The 16,311-nt window shown below is 46.9% G+C and overlaps 2 protein-coding genes across 3 annotated transcripts; one reads left to right on the top strand and one right to left on the bottom strand.

Moving 5' to 3' along the window:
• On the bottom strand, positions 1-6,963 carry MPST (mercaptopyruvate sulfurtransferase). 2 transcript variants are annotated; one of them, XM_083462395.1, is made up of 3 exons: positions 6,847-6,963; positions 1,474-2,126; positions 1-743 (listed from the first exon to the last, which is right to left on the bottom strand). In XM_083462395.1, exons 1-3 carry the CDS (start codon positions 6,861-6,863, stop codon positions 445-447), a joined length of 969 nt encoding a protein of 322 aa, XP_083318521.1. In that variant the 5' UTR covers positions 6,864-6,963; the 3' UTR covers positions 1-444. The 2 variants fall into 2 exon arrangements, with proteins under 2 accessions (XP_083318521.1, XP_083318522.1); XM_083462396.1 differs by lacking the exon at positions 6,847-6,963 and adding an exon at positions 5,461-5,583.
• Positions 6,964-7,212: 249 nt separating this feature from the next.
• TST (thiosulfate sulfurtransferase) lies at positions 7,213-14,450 on the top strand (the record flags this gene model as incomplete). Its single annotated transcript, XM_083462402.1, has 2 exons — positions 7,213-7,810; positions 13,954-14,450. 2 exons carry the CDS (start codon positions 7,213-7,215, stop codon positions 14,250-14,252), a joined length of 897 nt encoding a protein of 298 aa, XP_083318528.1. The 3' UTR covers positions 14,253-14,450.
• Between the last annotated feature and the right edge of the window lie 1,861 nt (positions 14,451-16,311).

Raw genomic sequence — 16,311 nt, 5'->3', positions numbered from 1 at the left:
TACCTTAAGATGCTTTTAATTAAAAAAAAAAAAATCAGAATTCACTTTTTTTAAAAAAGTAAACCAGATTTCAATTCACAAGGGGGAAAGATGGGTACTGTGTAGTCAGATGAGATAATTTGCCACGGTCAAAGTGCTATCTTGATTCCATACGTAACCCTTTCCTGTGGTTTGGCCCATGTGACTGGACCACCACAACTCCTTTGTGCAACCTGAAACCCTTATTTTGCCATACCATGATCAGTGCATTCTTCTACCCAGACAAGCAGCAGTGAACAAAGGACATCATTCATGCCCAACAAAGGGACAGCAGAACCTCATATTTGCTGTTGAAATGCTTCACGCATTGGCGAGAACATCTTAAGACAGGATTTTTGAATGGGAGGCCCTTCCCTTGTACAAGGCAATGTTTCTGCCCCTTGTTGAGGCGAGAGGCCCAAAAACTCACAGGCTCTTCCCCTTCCCTTCTGAGATGATGTGCTCAGGCCGTGCCCGCATGAACCACTCCACCCAAGCGCCATCATAAATGGCCACGTCAGCCTTGCCACACAGATACGCCCCCAGAGCCACGTGGCAGGCTGTGACGCCTGAACCGCAAGTGGCCACCAGGGGCTTGGAGAGATCCACTTTCTTCTCCTGAAACAAGCTGCGGATGTCCTCTGGACTCTTCTCCAGGCCAGACTCGGTCAGGAAGTCAGTGAAAGGGATGTTCACCGAGCCAGGGATGTGACCAGGTTCAATTCCTGGAGAAAGTTAAAACAAAATAAAAAGTATAAAAAACAGTTATACCAACCGCTTAGGACACCCACACGCTCAAGAACATTTACAATGTTCATTTTCTTCTTCCTTGCAATTCAAACTGCCTTCATTAAATCAGATATCCCCAGACTCGGCCCTCCGAATGTTTTGGGACTACACTTTGGGACGCACCTTGTTTTAGCGGGGGAGAACAAGAAAAAAGAAATCTCTCCCTCTCTGAACAGCGCCCCTTCAGCGAAGCGGCAGGAGAAACGGAGCCCCTTCCATTTCTCCTCCCGCTTCACTGAAGGGGCTCTGTGCAGAGAGGGAAAGCTGCACAGTGCCTCTCCAGCGAAGCGAAGCCAGGAGAGCAAGAGCGATCAGTGCGCACCGACCCCTCTCCCTCTCCAGGCTTCAGCAAAAGCAACGCAAAGCCTCTGGAGCGCAGCGGGAATGCTCCCACTGCGCTTTGGAGGCTTTGCGTTGCTATCGCTGAAGCCATGAAGCCTGCATTCGCTCCATAAGATGCACACACATTTCCCCTTAATTTTTGGAGGGGGAAAAGTGTGTCTTATAGAGCGAAAAATACAGTAAATAAAAATTATTATTATTATTATCCCTGATCTAGAGGCTTCATATCCTGCACTGGTGCCTCTCCCTTGCTTCTTTCCTTCTCAGTTGCTGAGCTAAAGAAAGCCAACTCTTCTACCCTCAAGGCCTACTGAGATGTGTTACCTTCCCGAGGTTCTGCCTCCGTCCCAGTGAACCTCCCAGCTGACCGAGCATCCACCACCTGGAAGCGTTGGGCCTCAATGTTCTCCTTAACATCCTCGTGGGCTTTGACTAGCGATCTGTCCAGAGAGGCATGGAATTCCGCAGGGACAGGGCGGCTCTTCCCGGAGCTGACGGGGTGCCCCTCGCGCAGCCAGTTCTTCAGCCCGCCATCTAGGACGGAAACGGCGTCATGCCCAAAGGCCCGGAACATCCACCAGACGCGAGGGGCAGAGAAAGAGCCCTGGTCACTTGCGTCGTAGACCACGACATGGGAGTCGCTGCCAACCCCCAGTTTGCTCACGTACTCTGCAAAAGCAGCCTGGCTGGGGAGCATGTGGTCGTATGGTGAAGTGCGGTCGCTGCACTGGTCGATGTCGAAGAAAGACGCTCCGGGGATGTGGCGCTCCTCAAACTCGCTCCGGGGGTTGCGCTTCATTTTGGGGAGGTACCAGGAGGCGTCCAGGAGCCGCACAGCCAGCCCAGCTTGAGGGGTCTTGATGGCTTCCGAGACCCATTTGGCCGACACCAGAGCCCGGTACAGAAGCTGCTGAGACATGGTGCTCAAGTCCTGTTCGGGTTCAGGAGGTATCTGGGACTCTGCTGGACTGTCCGCACTATGGTGAAAGAAGATGATGCAACAAACATTGTCATCCCCACAAGAATAGGGAGCAGTTCACCTGCCGTGATGCAGAGAAGGGGTGGGGAAGCTCCAGCTCGTGAGCCAATCTTGGGCCAAGTGAAGTTCCAATTTGGCCAAAAAAATCATTTTCCTCCAAGCCTTGCCCACCTGTCCATCAGTTCTGGGTGATGTCAGCTGATTGGTAGGGTGTCAATGCTTCTAAGTGCTGCTTTGCCAGCATGTTCCCAACAGGGGAAGCAGATCCCTGCAGAGGGCAGAACTGAACCCACCACTTGAGTTCAATCCTGCTGGGTGCTGCTTCTGTGGAGAACATACTGGCAAAACAGATGTCTGCCGCACCTCCATGGGTCAACCTTTGACAGGTGGGTGGGACTACCCACCTAGCAGTCACCTGATGTTATCATGACGCCAGATGATTGACAGGTGCACGGCCCACCCACCTATCAAAGTTGGGTCCATGGGGTGGGTGGAGATAGAAAAACTGGCCCATTGGGCCTAAAAGTTGCCTAGCCTCAATGTAGACAAATAGAAAGATAAATTTAGCCTATTATGTGGTTGAGTTAGATGCAATGTTCTTGATCCAACAAACTTGCCAACTTGTGGAAAGCAACAAAAATGGCAAGGGGGTGAATGAGTTTGTGTGCACACTGTCTTGTGTGTTTACCGGAATCAGAGAGCTTATTGTTTCTTTTGTAGATTAAATATGGTTAGAAGCTTGTGCTAGATTGGACAACCGAAAGGACTCTCTCTCAAATAATGGGAACGTTTCCCTGTTTAGCTGCAGGGAGCAAATAAAGATTCAGGACCACTACAACAGTCTTCAGTTATCTGCTCAGTCTAAAATGTTGTCTCAAAGAATTAGGTGAACTGCTGTCTGCAAGATATGCTGGGAGAGGGAAGTCAATAAGAATTAAGTTCAAGGAGAAAGGGAGCAGATTTAGGTTGGCTGGGAAGGGAAAGCTGAACATCTTCTTTGATATAAAAGAGCATGCAGCCCAGGGAAAACATATCCATCTTCTCCTCCGGAAGTTTTTTATCCAGGAGACAGAAAGACTATTTGTCAGAGGTGAATGAGTATGTGTGTTTCACACTTCTACTCTTAGTGTGTGCAACTTACGTTGGTGCTGTAAACATTGTCACTTGTGGTAATGTTCACAGCAGTAGACACTAACTGACCTACTTCCTATTTGTTTATTAAGTTTTTAGGAACCATGAATGGTCTCACACTCAATGTTGCTATCAGAGAGCAGACCATGTTGAGTTGCACAAATCCACCTCAACACAGCAAGCTGTAAGCTTTGAACAAAAGTTTAAGTGGCCATGTGACCACATACACACACAGACACACACACACACTCACTCTCTCTCTCTCTCTCTCTCCTGGTGCTCAAAAAAAAACAACCTCCATACAATCTTCCCCATTAAAAGCCAATTTCCTGACTTAGGACAGCCAGGTTTTCCCATGGCACAAGTTGCTAATAACCAATGCATAACCTGAGACACAGCTCAGAAGGGTTTAGTCATTGAACCAACTTCAAATACCGGGGCTCACATCTGGCACATGTGAATCGATTTAAAAAAAACAAAAACACCAGTGATTGGAGTGCCTTCCGTCATTGCAGAAAAGCCACATTTGGTCCCAGTATAAATTAATATATTTTTTATGAAGGCACTATTGATTTAAAGGAGTTTGTGTTACGCTGCTGTTCAGTTTTTTGAGTGGCATCACAGACAATGGTGGAACGATGTCTATAGTCCGCTGCTATAGTATGTCTATAGTCTGCTGCTAACACCTGCAAGTTTTAGAAATTCTTATGTATGTGGTTTTATGTATATCTATATATCAATTTGTGAAATCAAATTTGTGTATGTCTTTTTTATAACTACTGCCTAAATTGAGAAGGCATGTGTTTTTTTAATGGATTCATCTAATTGATTATATTTTTGCAGCCCTAAACTCAACTCTAATCAGACTAGCAATCCCCTCTCCCATAATTCCTAGCTCTGTGGAAACTGACTAATTACAGCTGTCAGCACAAATGCACTCTGCACTTGCTCAGAGCCGCATGCTCTGTGGCTGACCACTGACAGTTGTATAAGAGAATGAGCTGCATGAGACTTTGCAGAATTAGAGGTAAGAGTATGTGGGCAGGGGCGGGGGCAGGTCTGACTTCCGAAAGAGCCCCAGCTCCTCTTTTTGCAGACATGGAAACTTCTGACTTCCAGGAGACAAGGAAGTGATAAGACAGCAACTGCCCTCTGACTTTAAGAGTTTGCTTTTATTTCTGCCCCGCCTTTCTTTCAAGCAGCTTAGAAAAGACGGTAAATGAGATGAGTGTGTGTGTGCCCAGGTGAGAGGAAGTGTAAGTATGAGTTTTCCCCATCTCTGAATGTTGGAAGACTCAGGGCAGGCAAAATAAAGCACTTCTTTACACACACATATTCCAACTATGAAACTCTCTCCCGCAGGAGGCAATGAGGACTACCTACTTGGGTCGAGCTTTAAAAGAGGATTAGACAAGTCAATGGAAGAGAAGCTCACACGGGCTGTGTTCTACATAGATAGCCAAGGGCAACAGGCCTCTGAGGACCAGTTGTTGGAGATCCACATGGGGAGAGCACTGCTTGCACTAAGGTTCTGCTTTCAGGCTTTCCGCAGAAGCATCCGAGAACAGGCTGCCGGGCTGTGGGCCTTGATTTGGCCTGATCCAGCAGAGCTCTTTATGCAGCAGAAACAGTTCTTCTATTTGACACTGGACAACAATCCTATGAGGCTGGGTAGGCTGGAAGTCATGCGCCTGGACCAAGGTCACCCTTAAAGAGCTGCAAAATAGTGCTGGTGATGTCAGCTGGGACACCTCAGTAGGTAGCATAGAAGCAAACTCCTAGGGTTGATGGGCAGTGCCATTCAAATAGTGTGCATCATGTGCCTCATTTCATGTGACTGTTGATGTGGGGCGGGGCTTACCTGGTGTGTGTCCCCCCAATATTTTATTCAAATTGGCACCTCTGGTAGGGAAAGCATGAGACTCTTAAGCTCAGGGTTGTGGGTTCGAGTCCCACGTTGGGAAAATGAGTCCTGCATTGCAAGCGGTTGGACTAGATGACCGTCGTGGTCCCATTCCAACTCTACAAATCTACGATCTCCTAGGATCCCGTCTCTTCCTGAGCAGGCGAAATGCTTGCAGAATCCGACGGTCTCCCGAGCACATGGTGCGGGCCTCCCCTCTCTGCAAAAGCCTTTACGGCTTCACGCCCCATTCAGCCACCCACCCCCGACAGGAGCCGCCTCCCCCCGACCAAGGTACCTCTTCGTCCTTCCGACAGATTCCGCCGAGGGCGATCGCGCTCGCTCCGAGGACCCCCACACCGCTACCGCCCGCCGGGGCTGCCTCCTTCCCCGTCCATTAGGCCGTTACGTGCATTTTGGGTGGAGACAAGGGCCACGTCCCACTTTGCCAACCAGTAGCAGAAAGGAGTTTGCCGGGGCAAACCAAGTCGGGGCACGGAAGGAGGGGAAACCGGCGCGACGTCTCCGGCCCCAATGAGCAGACCGGGTCCCCTTCGGGACCGAACCGCGGAGGCGGCCTTGCTTTCCTTCCCTGGCAAAGAGAGGAGGGAGACTGGGCGAAGTGCGAAGCCCTCTGGAGCCTCTTTCGGCTCTAGAGCAGGCTCCGCGCTCCCCCCGCCGGCTCCCTGCAGCAACAGGCCGCTGAACCTAAAAGAAAGAGGCGTGTATATGTTTTTTGGGGGTGCCCCAAGTTTCTTAAAGCGCGGCCAAGGGGGGTAAGCAGCATGCAGGGAGTGTTCCCAGCCGTGCATTGGCCTGGGATCTTCCAGGGATCAAAGTCTCCTGTCTCCCCATCGAACCCCTTTTCCTGAAAGCAGACAAAGCGGCGTTTGTGGAAATTGCAGCTGACCCAATAACGGGGAGTAATTTCTGCTACCTCGCTCTCATTGGCAAGGACAGGAGGAAGGAGGAACACTTGGAAGGCGGAGGGATAGGCCGTGCGAAGGAACAAAGATAGTTATTAGTCACTTCTGCTTGTTAAAGGTCCTAGGTGCGTGGATTTCGTTCACATGCTTCCTTTGTAAACTTGGGCGAGTTTTGCAGCGTTACTGTGTGCTGCTGTAAACAACACCCTGTTCTTAAAAGGAATCGGGCTTCTCACAAGCTCTGAACTGCATGGAACCCGGCTGTCTTATATATGCTTTCCTGGAAGTAAAGTCCCCCCTTGCGTTTCATAGGGCTGACTCCCTAGTAAGTGGGCTTTAGGGCTGCAGCGTTAGTATTATTTCAGACCTCCCGATATTTCCTCTGGATTAGAGCCAAGAGACACTCAACAGCGTCTGCTATATTTAATTTTTTGCTCTGCCTCTCACTTCTGGGTTAATTCTCAAATTCGTTGGGAACAACTATATACGCACCAAAGGCCTGTCCGGCATAGGCAGCAAAAGTTTCCAGTGGGCTGCCTGCCTGTGAACCTGTAACGGATCTGGGTAGAGTTCTGAACAGCTGGAGGGTGTTTCAGATCCATAGCCTGAGTTCTCTCTCAACTTTTCCTCTTTGCCCTTTGCGACCCCACATTCTCAGCCTTCTTGGGAAGCTTACTGGTAAGTTTCCCCTTTCAGGTTAGCCCTTTGCCCCACTGCCGGTTCAGCCAATCACACCACACTCTTGCACCCTCACTTACTGTAGCACTTCAAACATATTTTTTTCTGGTTACAGCACGTCCCGTAACAGCTGGTGTTGAAGGGAACTGGGAGAGGTTTTTTGTTCTCTGCTAGGACTTGTTCGAGGTACTTGAAACAGACTAAACGTTTAGGGAGAAAAGGTCTTCTGGGATTGGCAGCTGTTGTGGGGGAGGGCCTGTGTTCACTCAAAGGACGGGTCTGCATACAAATGGACATAGTTCGTCCTAGTTTCTCCGCCCCTTGCTCCTTTATTGGTGGGGAACCAGACACCAGAGCTTGTGAGTTTGAGACCCTCCCCTTTCTCCTGCATATTCCCTTCTGCTTGCGAGTTCTGTCTTCATCCATCCAAAAGCACCTTAGCTGACATGGTGCAACAAGTGCTGTATAGAGCTCTGGTCTCCACCAAATGGCTAGCAGAAGCTGTGCGGGCCAATAAGATTGGGCCTGAGCTGCGGGTGCTGGACACCTCCTGGTATGAACCCGGTGGCAAGAGAGATGCCCAGAAAGAATTCAGGGAGCGGCACATCCCCGGAGCCTCCTTTTTCGACATCGAGGAATGCAAAGACAAGTCATCCCCTTACGAGGTCATGCTTCCCAGCGAGAAGCACTTCGCGGACTACGTCGGCCGCCTAGGCATCAGCAACCAGACCCACGTTGTTGTGTACGATGGAGACAACCTGGGCACTTTCTACGCACCGCGGGCCTGGTGGATGTTCCGTGTCTTTGGGCACCGAACTGTCTCCGTGCTGAATGGGGGATTCAAGAACTGGGTGAAAGAAGGGCACCCTGTGACATCAGAGAGCACCAGACCAGAGCCGGCCGTTTTTAAAGCCAGCCTGAACAGATCACTCCTGAAGACCTATGAGGATATGCTGGAGAACCTAGAATCCAAGCGGTTCCAAGTGGTGGATTCCAGATCTGAAGGGAGATATCGGGGAACAGAACCTGAGCCAGGGACACAAGGTAGGAACGGTATCTGGAACCACCTTCAGCTGCAAAGGAGTGTTTTCTGGCATTCATTCTGATGTGACCCTCTCTCCACACTCATTTCCCACTAATGTAGATCCATTCCTTTAGTCCCCTTTGCACACTTGGGCTACCATCCTGTCCATGCATGCATGCATAAAAGCAAAAACAAAGTGGGATATTTATGAGTAAACCTGCACAGGGCCGTGGTGGGTGTCTAATAGGGAGTCCATATTGGCAGAACCTTATATCCTTAAAAGTCTGGACACAATTAGACTTAGGATTCCCCACCAACAATCTATTAGAAGAGTGGAATGATCGGAAAATAGTCCATTGGCATATCTTTAGTTCTGATTCCCTCTCCTCCCCCTATATATGGCAAAAGCAGTTAGTTATATTGACTATGGTAGCCAGAAAAGCAGCAGATGAACTTATTTTTGTGCTCTGGGTCTATTTCCAACAATCTCTATTGGTAGCAGCTGTACTCTTGACATTTATGTTTGCCACCGACAGTTTCCAAGAATTTTGCGAGTATAGAATGGGGAGGGGGAGCACCACAATCTCCTTGGAGGAAAGTGAGGCATGAACGTAATAAGAAGCATGTTAAGTTAAAACAGGTTCTCTGGTAACTTGATAATTCTGCAGCTCTTTCAAGAAATGCGGCTCTTCCTTATATATTTCAGAGAACCAGCTTGACTAGTATTTGCCTCTTAATTGTCCAAATACCAGCCTGTTCAAACAAAAAGTCTGAAATGACTGCCTCACATTCTTGTATACTCTTCCCCCTCCCTGGAAATGCATGGGAGACTGCTGAGCTGTTACTTTTGATCAGCCTGGACAAAGGGCAACAGCCAAAAGGGTGGGAGTGGCAGAAAGTTGTGTGCATCTGTGCATATGTCAGAGAGGAATGGCAGCCTCATGGTACAGAATCCTGAGATAAACACCAAGTTAACCATTTATTCCCTAGGGTCGCCATGCCCAGCTACTCCAGCATTTTATCCCCAGCAGAAAAATTATAGGACTGATCTCTCCGCTCTTAACACCTTTTCTAATGGAGGCAACACTTCCGTGTAAGAAAATATATATATCAAAAGCACCAACAAAAAAGATAAGAGAGTATTTAAATTGAAGGTTGGTGATATAGATAAGAGAATTTGCATTCATTCCTGTAATCTACTTGGTGACGGCCAGTTTCTTTAGAGTTTTCCTCCCTTTTATTTATGCACTGTGTAATATCTTGCATTTGTACTGGCACCGCTCAGATCCGCCTACCATTTTGAATTCTCTACAATGCCCCAGGATATTTTCATTTAAAAGTGTGGGCATGCAGCACACAACAGCCCATCCTTAAATAAAACCAAGATGGGGAATGATGATGGGGGGGGGGCTAACAGTGAGAGGATCAGCACTGGTGGGCCCTCCTAGATTCTGGGGCCTTGGTGGCTGTCCAGGGATTTCAGGTGGTGACCCTAGCCCTGGTTTGTTTTGTTGAGTGATAACTAAGTCCTTCTACCCAGCCTATGATTACACACAATCTACCTAGTTCACAAGGCTTATATTAGTTTCATGCTAGATGGTTTTCCTCAAATAATCTTCAGCATTGTGGTTGGCTTTGAATACAGATGAATATGCATGTGACGATTTAGCTGTACATACATGTGTTTTGTGCTCCTTACGGGGCAGTTTGTCAAACCTTTGGTTGCCACCCTGCAGTTAGCAATCACCTGTGGCTCCTAGAAGCTGTTGGCATGTGACAGCAGCCACACCCTGGGAAATGGCTTCCATTGGCCGGCTAAACCAAGTGAGAGTAGCCAATGGATCCCAATCCCTCGGTGAGTTCGGGACTTCCCCTGCATGTGAAGACAGGCTCCAGCAGATTGAACGGACGAGACCAGTAGTGGGTCCAACGGTCAAGAAGTCGGTTTTTGCATGTTCTGTAGAGGGAAGTGAGGGGCAGATGGGGCTCATCAACATGGGGAAGGTTGCTTCTCAAGGAGAAGGAAAACTCTCATCCTAGACCTCTACAGCCTTGTGGGACATCTGCAGGAAAAGAAAAGGCTAAGGAGCAAACTCTACACAAATCCAGAGTAGAGTCCCTAAGATGGTTGGATGGGGCCTTGTACACCTTTTTCTGGCAACTCCTGCAGCCAAGTTGGTGCCAAATGTATTGTTCTGCTTTCCTTTGGACCACATCAATGAGGCCAAGAGGGGGGTCTTGTTATCTGGGCAGCCCAGGACCTCCATACACACTGTCCAGGCTTGCGCCCCAGGGAGGTCACTTCCATGCTGCAATTGCAACAGTTTGACTTCACCCCCAGAGGCACACTCTATTGTCTTTCAAGACAGACGGATGCCAACAACATGTGGTAAAGTACACATAGGCATGGATGTGTGACAAGCTGCATGTGGGGTTGGAGGTTCATGCAGTGCTTCGTCATTGGGAGGCAACCTGCTTCAGAGAGCCACACACACATAAGTGCCTCTAAAATATCACATGACTATGTTCACACAGCTATTATCTTTCTTGGAACAGATTAAGGGTCAGTTTGCAAGTTTTACTCTGGCAGCTCACTATTTGCGTGCTAAAGCCCTTTTATATACTAACTGCAGCTGCATGACCTGAAAAATGCAACATTTCGGATAGGGGTAGCCTCTGTGGGAGACAAGTACACATTTTTTTGGCTTTCTGAATCCTGATCCTTCACTGTAGGAAGTTCTTATCCCACACATGATTCTTGCAACTTGTATGAAGGACATTTAGTAAAGATAGGAGCCCCAGATTCTTTCTGCATACTCTTCACTTACACCAGGTCAAATGGGAGCAACCTTCCAGAGGCCACATGTTGGTGGTGGGCCAGAGACAAGGTGTGCAGGGCGATGGATGTACAGTAAGCTACATTTTGGCCACCTGACACCTTTCAGCCAAGCAAAAGCACTTGAGAAGGGCATGGAGCAGAGCTAGCCAGGGTTATGGTCTGGGCAGGGGGCATGGCCAACTGAGAGTCCCAGGGACCTAACTTTTATGTGATACTACTGAGAAAGTAAACATTGAGCATCTGTTTACTATTATATTTTGTAGCTTTTCTGGTTTTCTTCAAAGCTTGGGCAGATGGAGTAGCAGGAAACTATTGGATGTGCTATAAAATCAAAACATAGCAGTCAAAAGGGAAGGATGGGGGGTGGGTTATTAAAAACTCAGTTCAATTTTTTTTTAGCTCTTTAATGTTGAGATAATGTCCAAGGGAAGCCATGAGCTCCAGAGCCAATTCCTGCGGAGCACAGAAGAGACAAATCAAGAATCAAATGAGACGAAAAATGTCCATCTGGAATTGTGGAGAGAGACCAACTGTGGCACGATTCCAAAAGAATTGCTGCAGGTTCAGCGTTCCAGTCGCTCTTCTTTGTGTACAGTGTGTGTGCACGAGCTATGTGTGTGTGTGTGCTATGTGTGTGCACATGAACAGAAATGCAGTGGTGCCATCAGGGACAGGTGGAGGGAGGGCAGAAATCCAGGGACCAGCTCAGCAGGAGGGCCCCCATATACAGTAGATCTGGCCTACCACATTTTGAAGCAACACATATTACAATCTAAAGCAAGCTTCCTCAACCTCAGCCCTCCAGATGTTTTGAGACTACAATTCCCATCATCCCTGACCACTGGTCCTGCTAGCTAGGGATCATGGGAGTTGTAGGCCAAAAACATCTGGAGGGCTGAGGTTGAGGAAGCCTGATCTAAAGAGTAGGATCCCCACAAGACCATTACAATCAGAGTCAAAAGTGGGGCCCCTGTAAGACCATGATATCTAGGGTCTAAAATTACTAAACTACTCCACTTTGTGTGTGTGTTTTTCTGGGTGGAGGGGAGCCAAGTACGCCATAGGTAAAGGTAAAGGGACCCCTGACCATTAGGTCCAGTCGTGACCGATTCTGGGGTTGCGGTGCTCATCTCACTTTATTGGCCAAGAGAGCCGGAGTACAGCTTCCGGGTCATGTGGCCAGCATGACTAAGCCACTTCTGGCGAACCAGAGCAGCACACAGAAACACCATTTACCTTCCCGCAGGAGCGGAACCTATTTATCTACTTGTACTTTGAGGTGCTTTTGAACTGCTAGGTTGGCAGGAGCAGGGACCAAGCAACGGGAGCTCACCCTGTCGCAGGGATTTGAACTGCTGACCTTCTGATTGGCAAGTCCTAGGCTCTGTGGTTTAACCCACAGCGCCACCCGTGTCCCTTAAGCACGCCAATGTTTATTGCAACTTCGCATTATGGTGCTACGTGAGTGCAAACGGATTCTAAAATGCTGTCCTATCGTAAGACACTTGAGTCATGATCAACACTGACAACACAAAGCCCTGACCCATGAGATTTAAACTTTCTCAAAAGTGGGGGGGGGGGGGAGAGATTCGGATGAACAGCTGTGGCAAGGAAGCCTGGATTGAGTGAATGTTTTGATTACTTGGTTAAATGTCCTGAGCTGACCTGCCAAACACAGTTCACCCCAAACTGTGTATTTTGTGTGACTTGTCTCATGGCTCTGGCAGGCCCAGACAGGCAGCAAAGCCAATAAGCTTGATCAATGGTGGTTGACATCCTTGGCTGGTGGGTTTTTCTTCATTTGGTGGGACATGATACATCGTTTCCAAATGTGTCTTCTAGCTGCAGTGACTTTCAATATGCTACGGAGGAAGCCCTCCTTCTCAATATGAGTCAATCAAGGGAATTTGCTTTCTCTACCAACCACCATCCTCACATGTGCTCAGTATATGCATGTTATTTAAGGCAAATTTGAGAAATATAATTCTACCCAAACAGCAAGATTGTGGCTTATCACCTCAGTGGAAGCACCTGTAAATGGCCTGTGAGCTACTTGGTAATTAGGTTGCCTAGGATATGTCAAATAAATTAGCCATCATACGTACAAAAATACACAAAATGAGCAGACCGCCCTAGTGATTTCTTCAGATTTTTCATATGAACTCATCCTAAATCTGTGGCAATTGGGCAGTCATCCCAGCCAGAGTTTAGTGAAGCTTAGCCTACAAACATTTATGTTACTGGATATTTCACACAACAATTAAGACATTGCATTTGATCATGTGCGGAGTGCCTGTTCCTTACCATCAGGTAATCAAAACCAGCCATGACACGTGTGGAATTTGTGAGACAGTGAGCACTTCCAGTACAGCTGGAGTGTTGCAAACCCAAACTCTGAACTCTGAATATCCTTTCTTTTAAATTATTTCCATACTATCAAAATTTGCATACCAGTGGTTTCCATTCTAAATATAAATACGAGAAAAACAGTTTTCTCATACTCAAAATGTCTAGTGTTATCAATTTGTCCTGTCCATGATATTATCATTATTACTATTATTACTATTATTATTACTATTTATTGAATTTTTTAGTCCCTTTATTTTGCCCAGGGCAACCTAAAGCAACCCAAAGTAGCTTATGTTGATTCTAGTACTGATTAAAGAAAAGTACAATTTTGCAATGTTGCTTGAGATTTACATTGCAAAATTCAAAGAAGTGCAAAAACCAAAGGGTAACAACGTTCCAGTTCACATATTAGTCTAGGAAGTGCAGATCAGGCTGGTTCACTTAGACCAAACAAAATAATTGAAGATCCTTTCTTGATCTCCCAGTTCAGTTTTACTGAGTCAGTGTTGTTTGTGAATATTTCTGGCTAAATACCTTGATTCATCACTTAATGCAAGTTTTGTAGATGTGTCCCAGGTTATAACTGTTTTGTATCAGAAGTAGTTTATACCCAGCCAGATGGGCGGGATATAAATAATAAATTGTTGTTGTTGTTGCTTGTTGCTTGTTGTTGTCTTTAAACTGAATTCATTTTACATAATTTAATTTAATTTACATCATCATCATCATCATTTGATCTTTAAACTGAATTTATTTTATATAATTGCAGATAGCTTCCTTCCTTCCTTCCTTCCTTCCTTCCTTCCTTCCTTCCTTCCGGAATAGCCTTTTTAAACCCTTTCTGTCAGCATATTCCCTAACCTTTTCTTGAGATACTTTGCCTCCATAGTTTTTTGAAGCATCAAGATGTCTGCATTGGTTTATTTTGCCACCATATCTAAATGGAGGCTCTTTTCTCTCTTCCTTCTATTCTAGGGCTTGAACCAGGCCACATCCCCCAAACTCTGAACATGCCTTTTTTCAATTTCTTGACTGAAGAAGGATTTGAGAAGAGCACAGAAGAGATCCGGAGCATGTTCCAGGAGAAGAAAGTGGATCTCTCAAAGCCGCTGATTGCCACATGCCGCAAGGGGGTCACGGCCTGCCACATTGCCCTGGCGGCGTACCTGTGTGGCACACCAGATGTGGCCATCTACGATGGATCTTGGTCAGAGTGGTTTCGGCGTGCCCCGCCAGAGCTTAAAATTTCAGAGTGGAAACGCCATAAGGCATAAGCAAAGCAATAGCAGTCTGCTGCGGTTATTCATGCACCGAGGTTTGGGTTCTTAATTATTCCTGACAAAGATCAAGGGCTGGGGAAATGTGAAGTTCGTAGTCTTTTATAAATTTTTTAGTTTTCTAATTGAACGCTATGTTTTTTTCCTATTTCTTTTTTGTTATTGGTAATGGAATAAAACAGAATCTCAGGTCAAGTGGCCTTTTACCTCTGTGAATTTTTGTTATTTCTCAGAACAGTGGTACCTTGGGTTACAGACGCTTCAGGTTACAGACTCCGCTAACCCAGAAATAGCACCTTGTGTTAAGAACTTTGCTTCAGGATGAGAACAGAAATCGCGTGGTGGCGGTGCAGCAGCAGGAGGCCCCATTATGTAAAGTGGTGCTTCAGGTTAAGAACAGTTTCAGCTTAAGAACGGACCTCCAGAACGAATTAAGTACTTAACCCGAGGTACCACTGTAGTGTGCGATCAAGGAGCCAAGCTTACTTCAATAAGCCACACCGAAGTGAACGAAATTGTAAACATTAGAACCATTCACCAATAAAGACAGTTAAGGAAGGCTAACAAAGTAAAGACACCTTGGGAATTTGAGTGCAGTCTATAAGATAACAAAGCTAGCTTGCCTCACCCTAATACACACTATTAAGAGGCACAGACCCCCACCAGCAAGCTTCATCCAGGCATACATATGTGGCTATTGCAGTTCACAATCCTTCATCTGAATGGGGGCAGTTAGACCCAGGTCAAAGACCAGTTTTTATACTATAAGAAGAGTAGGTTTTGTACAGAAGAGGTGATTTTGCTTCAGCCAATCAGGGCCTAGGTACATATTTCGCCAACACTAGAGAGTGTACGTGCTGGAAGACAATGCAGCTGTTCAGTGGATTTCTACACAGACCTTGATGCAATCTTGCATCAGACATACAAATGGCAAGATGGACTAATTAAACAGGACTTTTTTTCCCTCAGTGAAGATTGCATTGATAATCCTACATAAAAAGACTTTGTTGTTGGTTTTTTAAAAAAGCCAAAGAAATTGGGATTTCTTAACCCACACACGTTATTCCTTTTGAATTCAACAGTGGGACTTGCCGCCAAGCATGATGCATAGGATTGCATATGTGCACAGTCACATTTCAAGAGCTACAATAGACTTTTGTCATATATTTGAGGCAGAGAGCTGTAATAGGGTGCAGTTTTTCATCATGTGAACATGCAGTGCAATGAATATGTGCTAACCCCTCCAGATACGAAAACACGCTGTCAGGGAACTGCCATTGCCTCAGAGGCGAGAAATAGAAGGGCAGTTGTGTTACAGGGAGCCTCCGAAAATCTTGCGCAGCAGTTCCTCTTCCGGGAAGGAGGAAAACCCCACCTCCAGTGGGGAAGAGGTGCAAGGACCAGAGGATGCTGGTGGGAGCCTTAACACCGCTCCTGGGCAAGCCGGACAGGAGGGAAACACGCCCTTGCCATCGCCCATCCTCTGCAGTAGTCTAAGGCGCAAAGAGGGAAGGAGAAGGCTGGGGGTAATGAAACTCTTACGTTGGGGGAGGTCCAAAAGACGACCACTCCTGGATTCTGCTAGTGATTGAGCCAGACATGAGCTTTGGGGCTCTTCACTGTAAATAGTTGCACTAAAAGAAAGCCTGTAAAAGACAGGTTGGAGTCCTGCCTGGCTACTCTCAAGCAACTGCAACGGCCATCTGACACACGCATCTCAGTTATATAAAGTTGCCCATAGTCCAATCTATTCAAGATTTATCAAATATCAGGCTATTTCTGATATTCAGCTGTGTCAGTACTGTAGCTTATGTAGCTGGAATGGCACAATTCTGACACCATGCATGCACACTCGAGAGGTACCAGAATGCTTGAAGGAACTCTTCAAAACAGCCCAGTGAAGACCAGATTTGGAGCTGTATTTGACTTCGATATAGTGTGTTTGAGATTGGGGGCAAACCCCATGCGACTGAATCTTCTAATGCTTTCCTTTTAAAGCATTCATCAGAGATAGGTGAATTGGATCAGGGCAGCAGGGCCAGGGGATATAACCCAG

Source organism: Podarcis liolepis (assembly GCF_965112155.1).
Source record: "Podarcis liolepis genome assembly, chromosome: 10".
Classification (NCBI taxonomy): Eukaryota; Metazoa; Chordata; class Lepidosauria; order Squamata; family Lacertidae; genus Podarcis; species Podarcis liolepis.
This window is presented reverse-complemented; position numbering and strand designations above follow the sequence as displayed.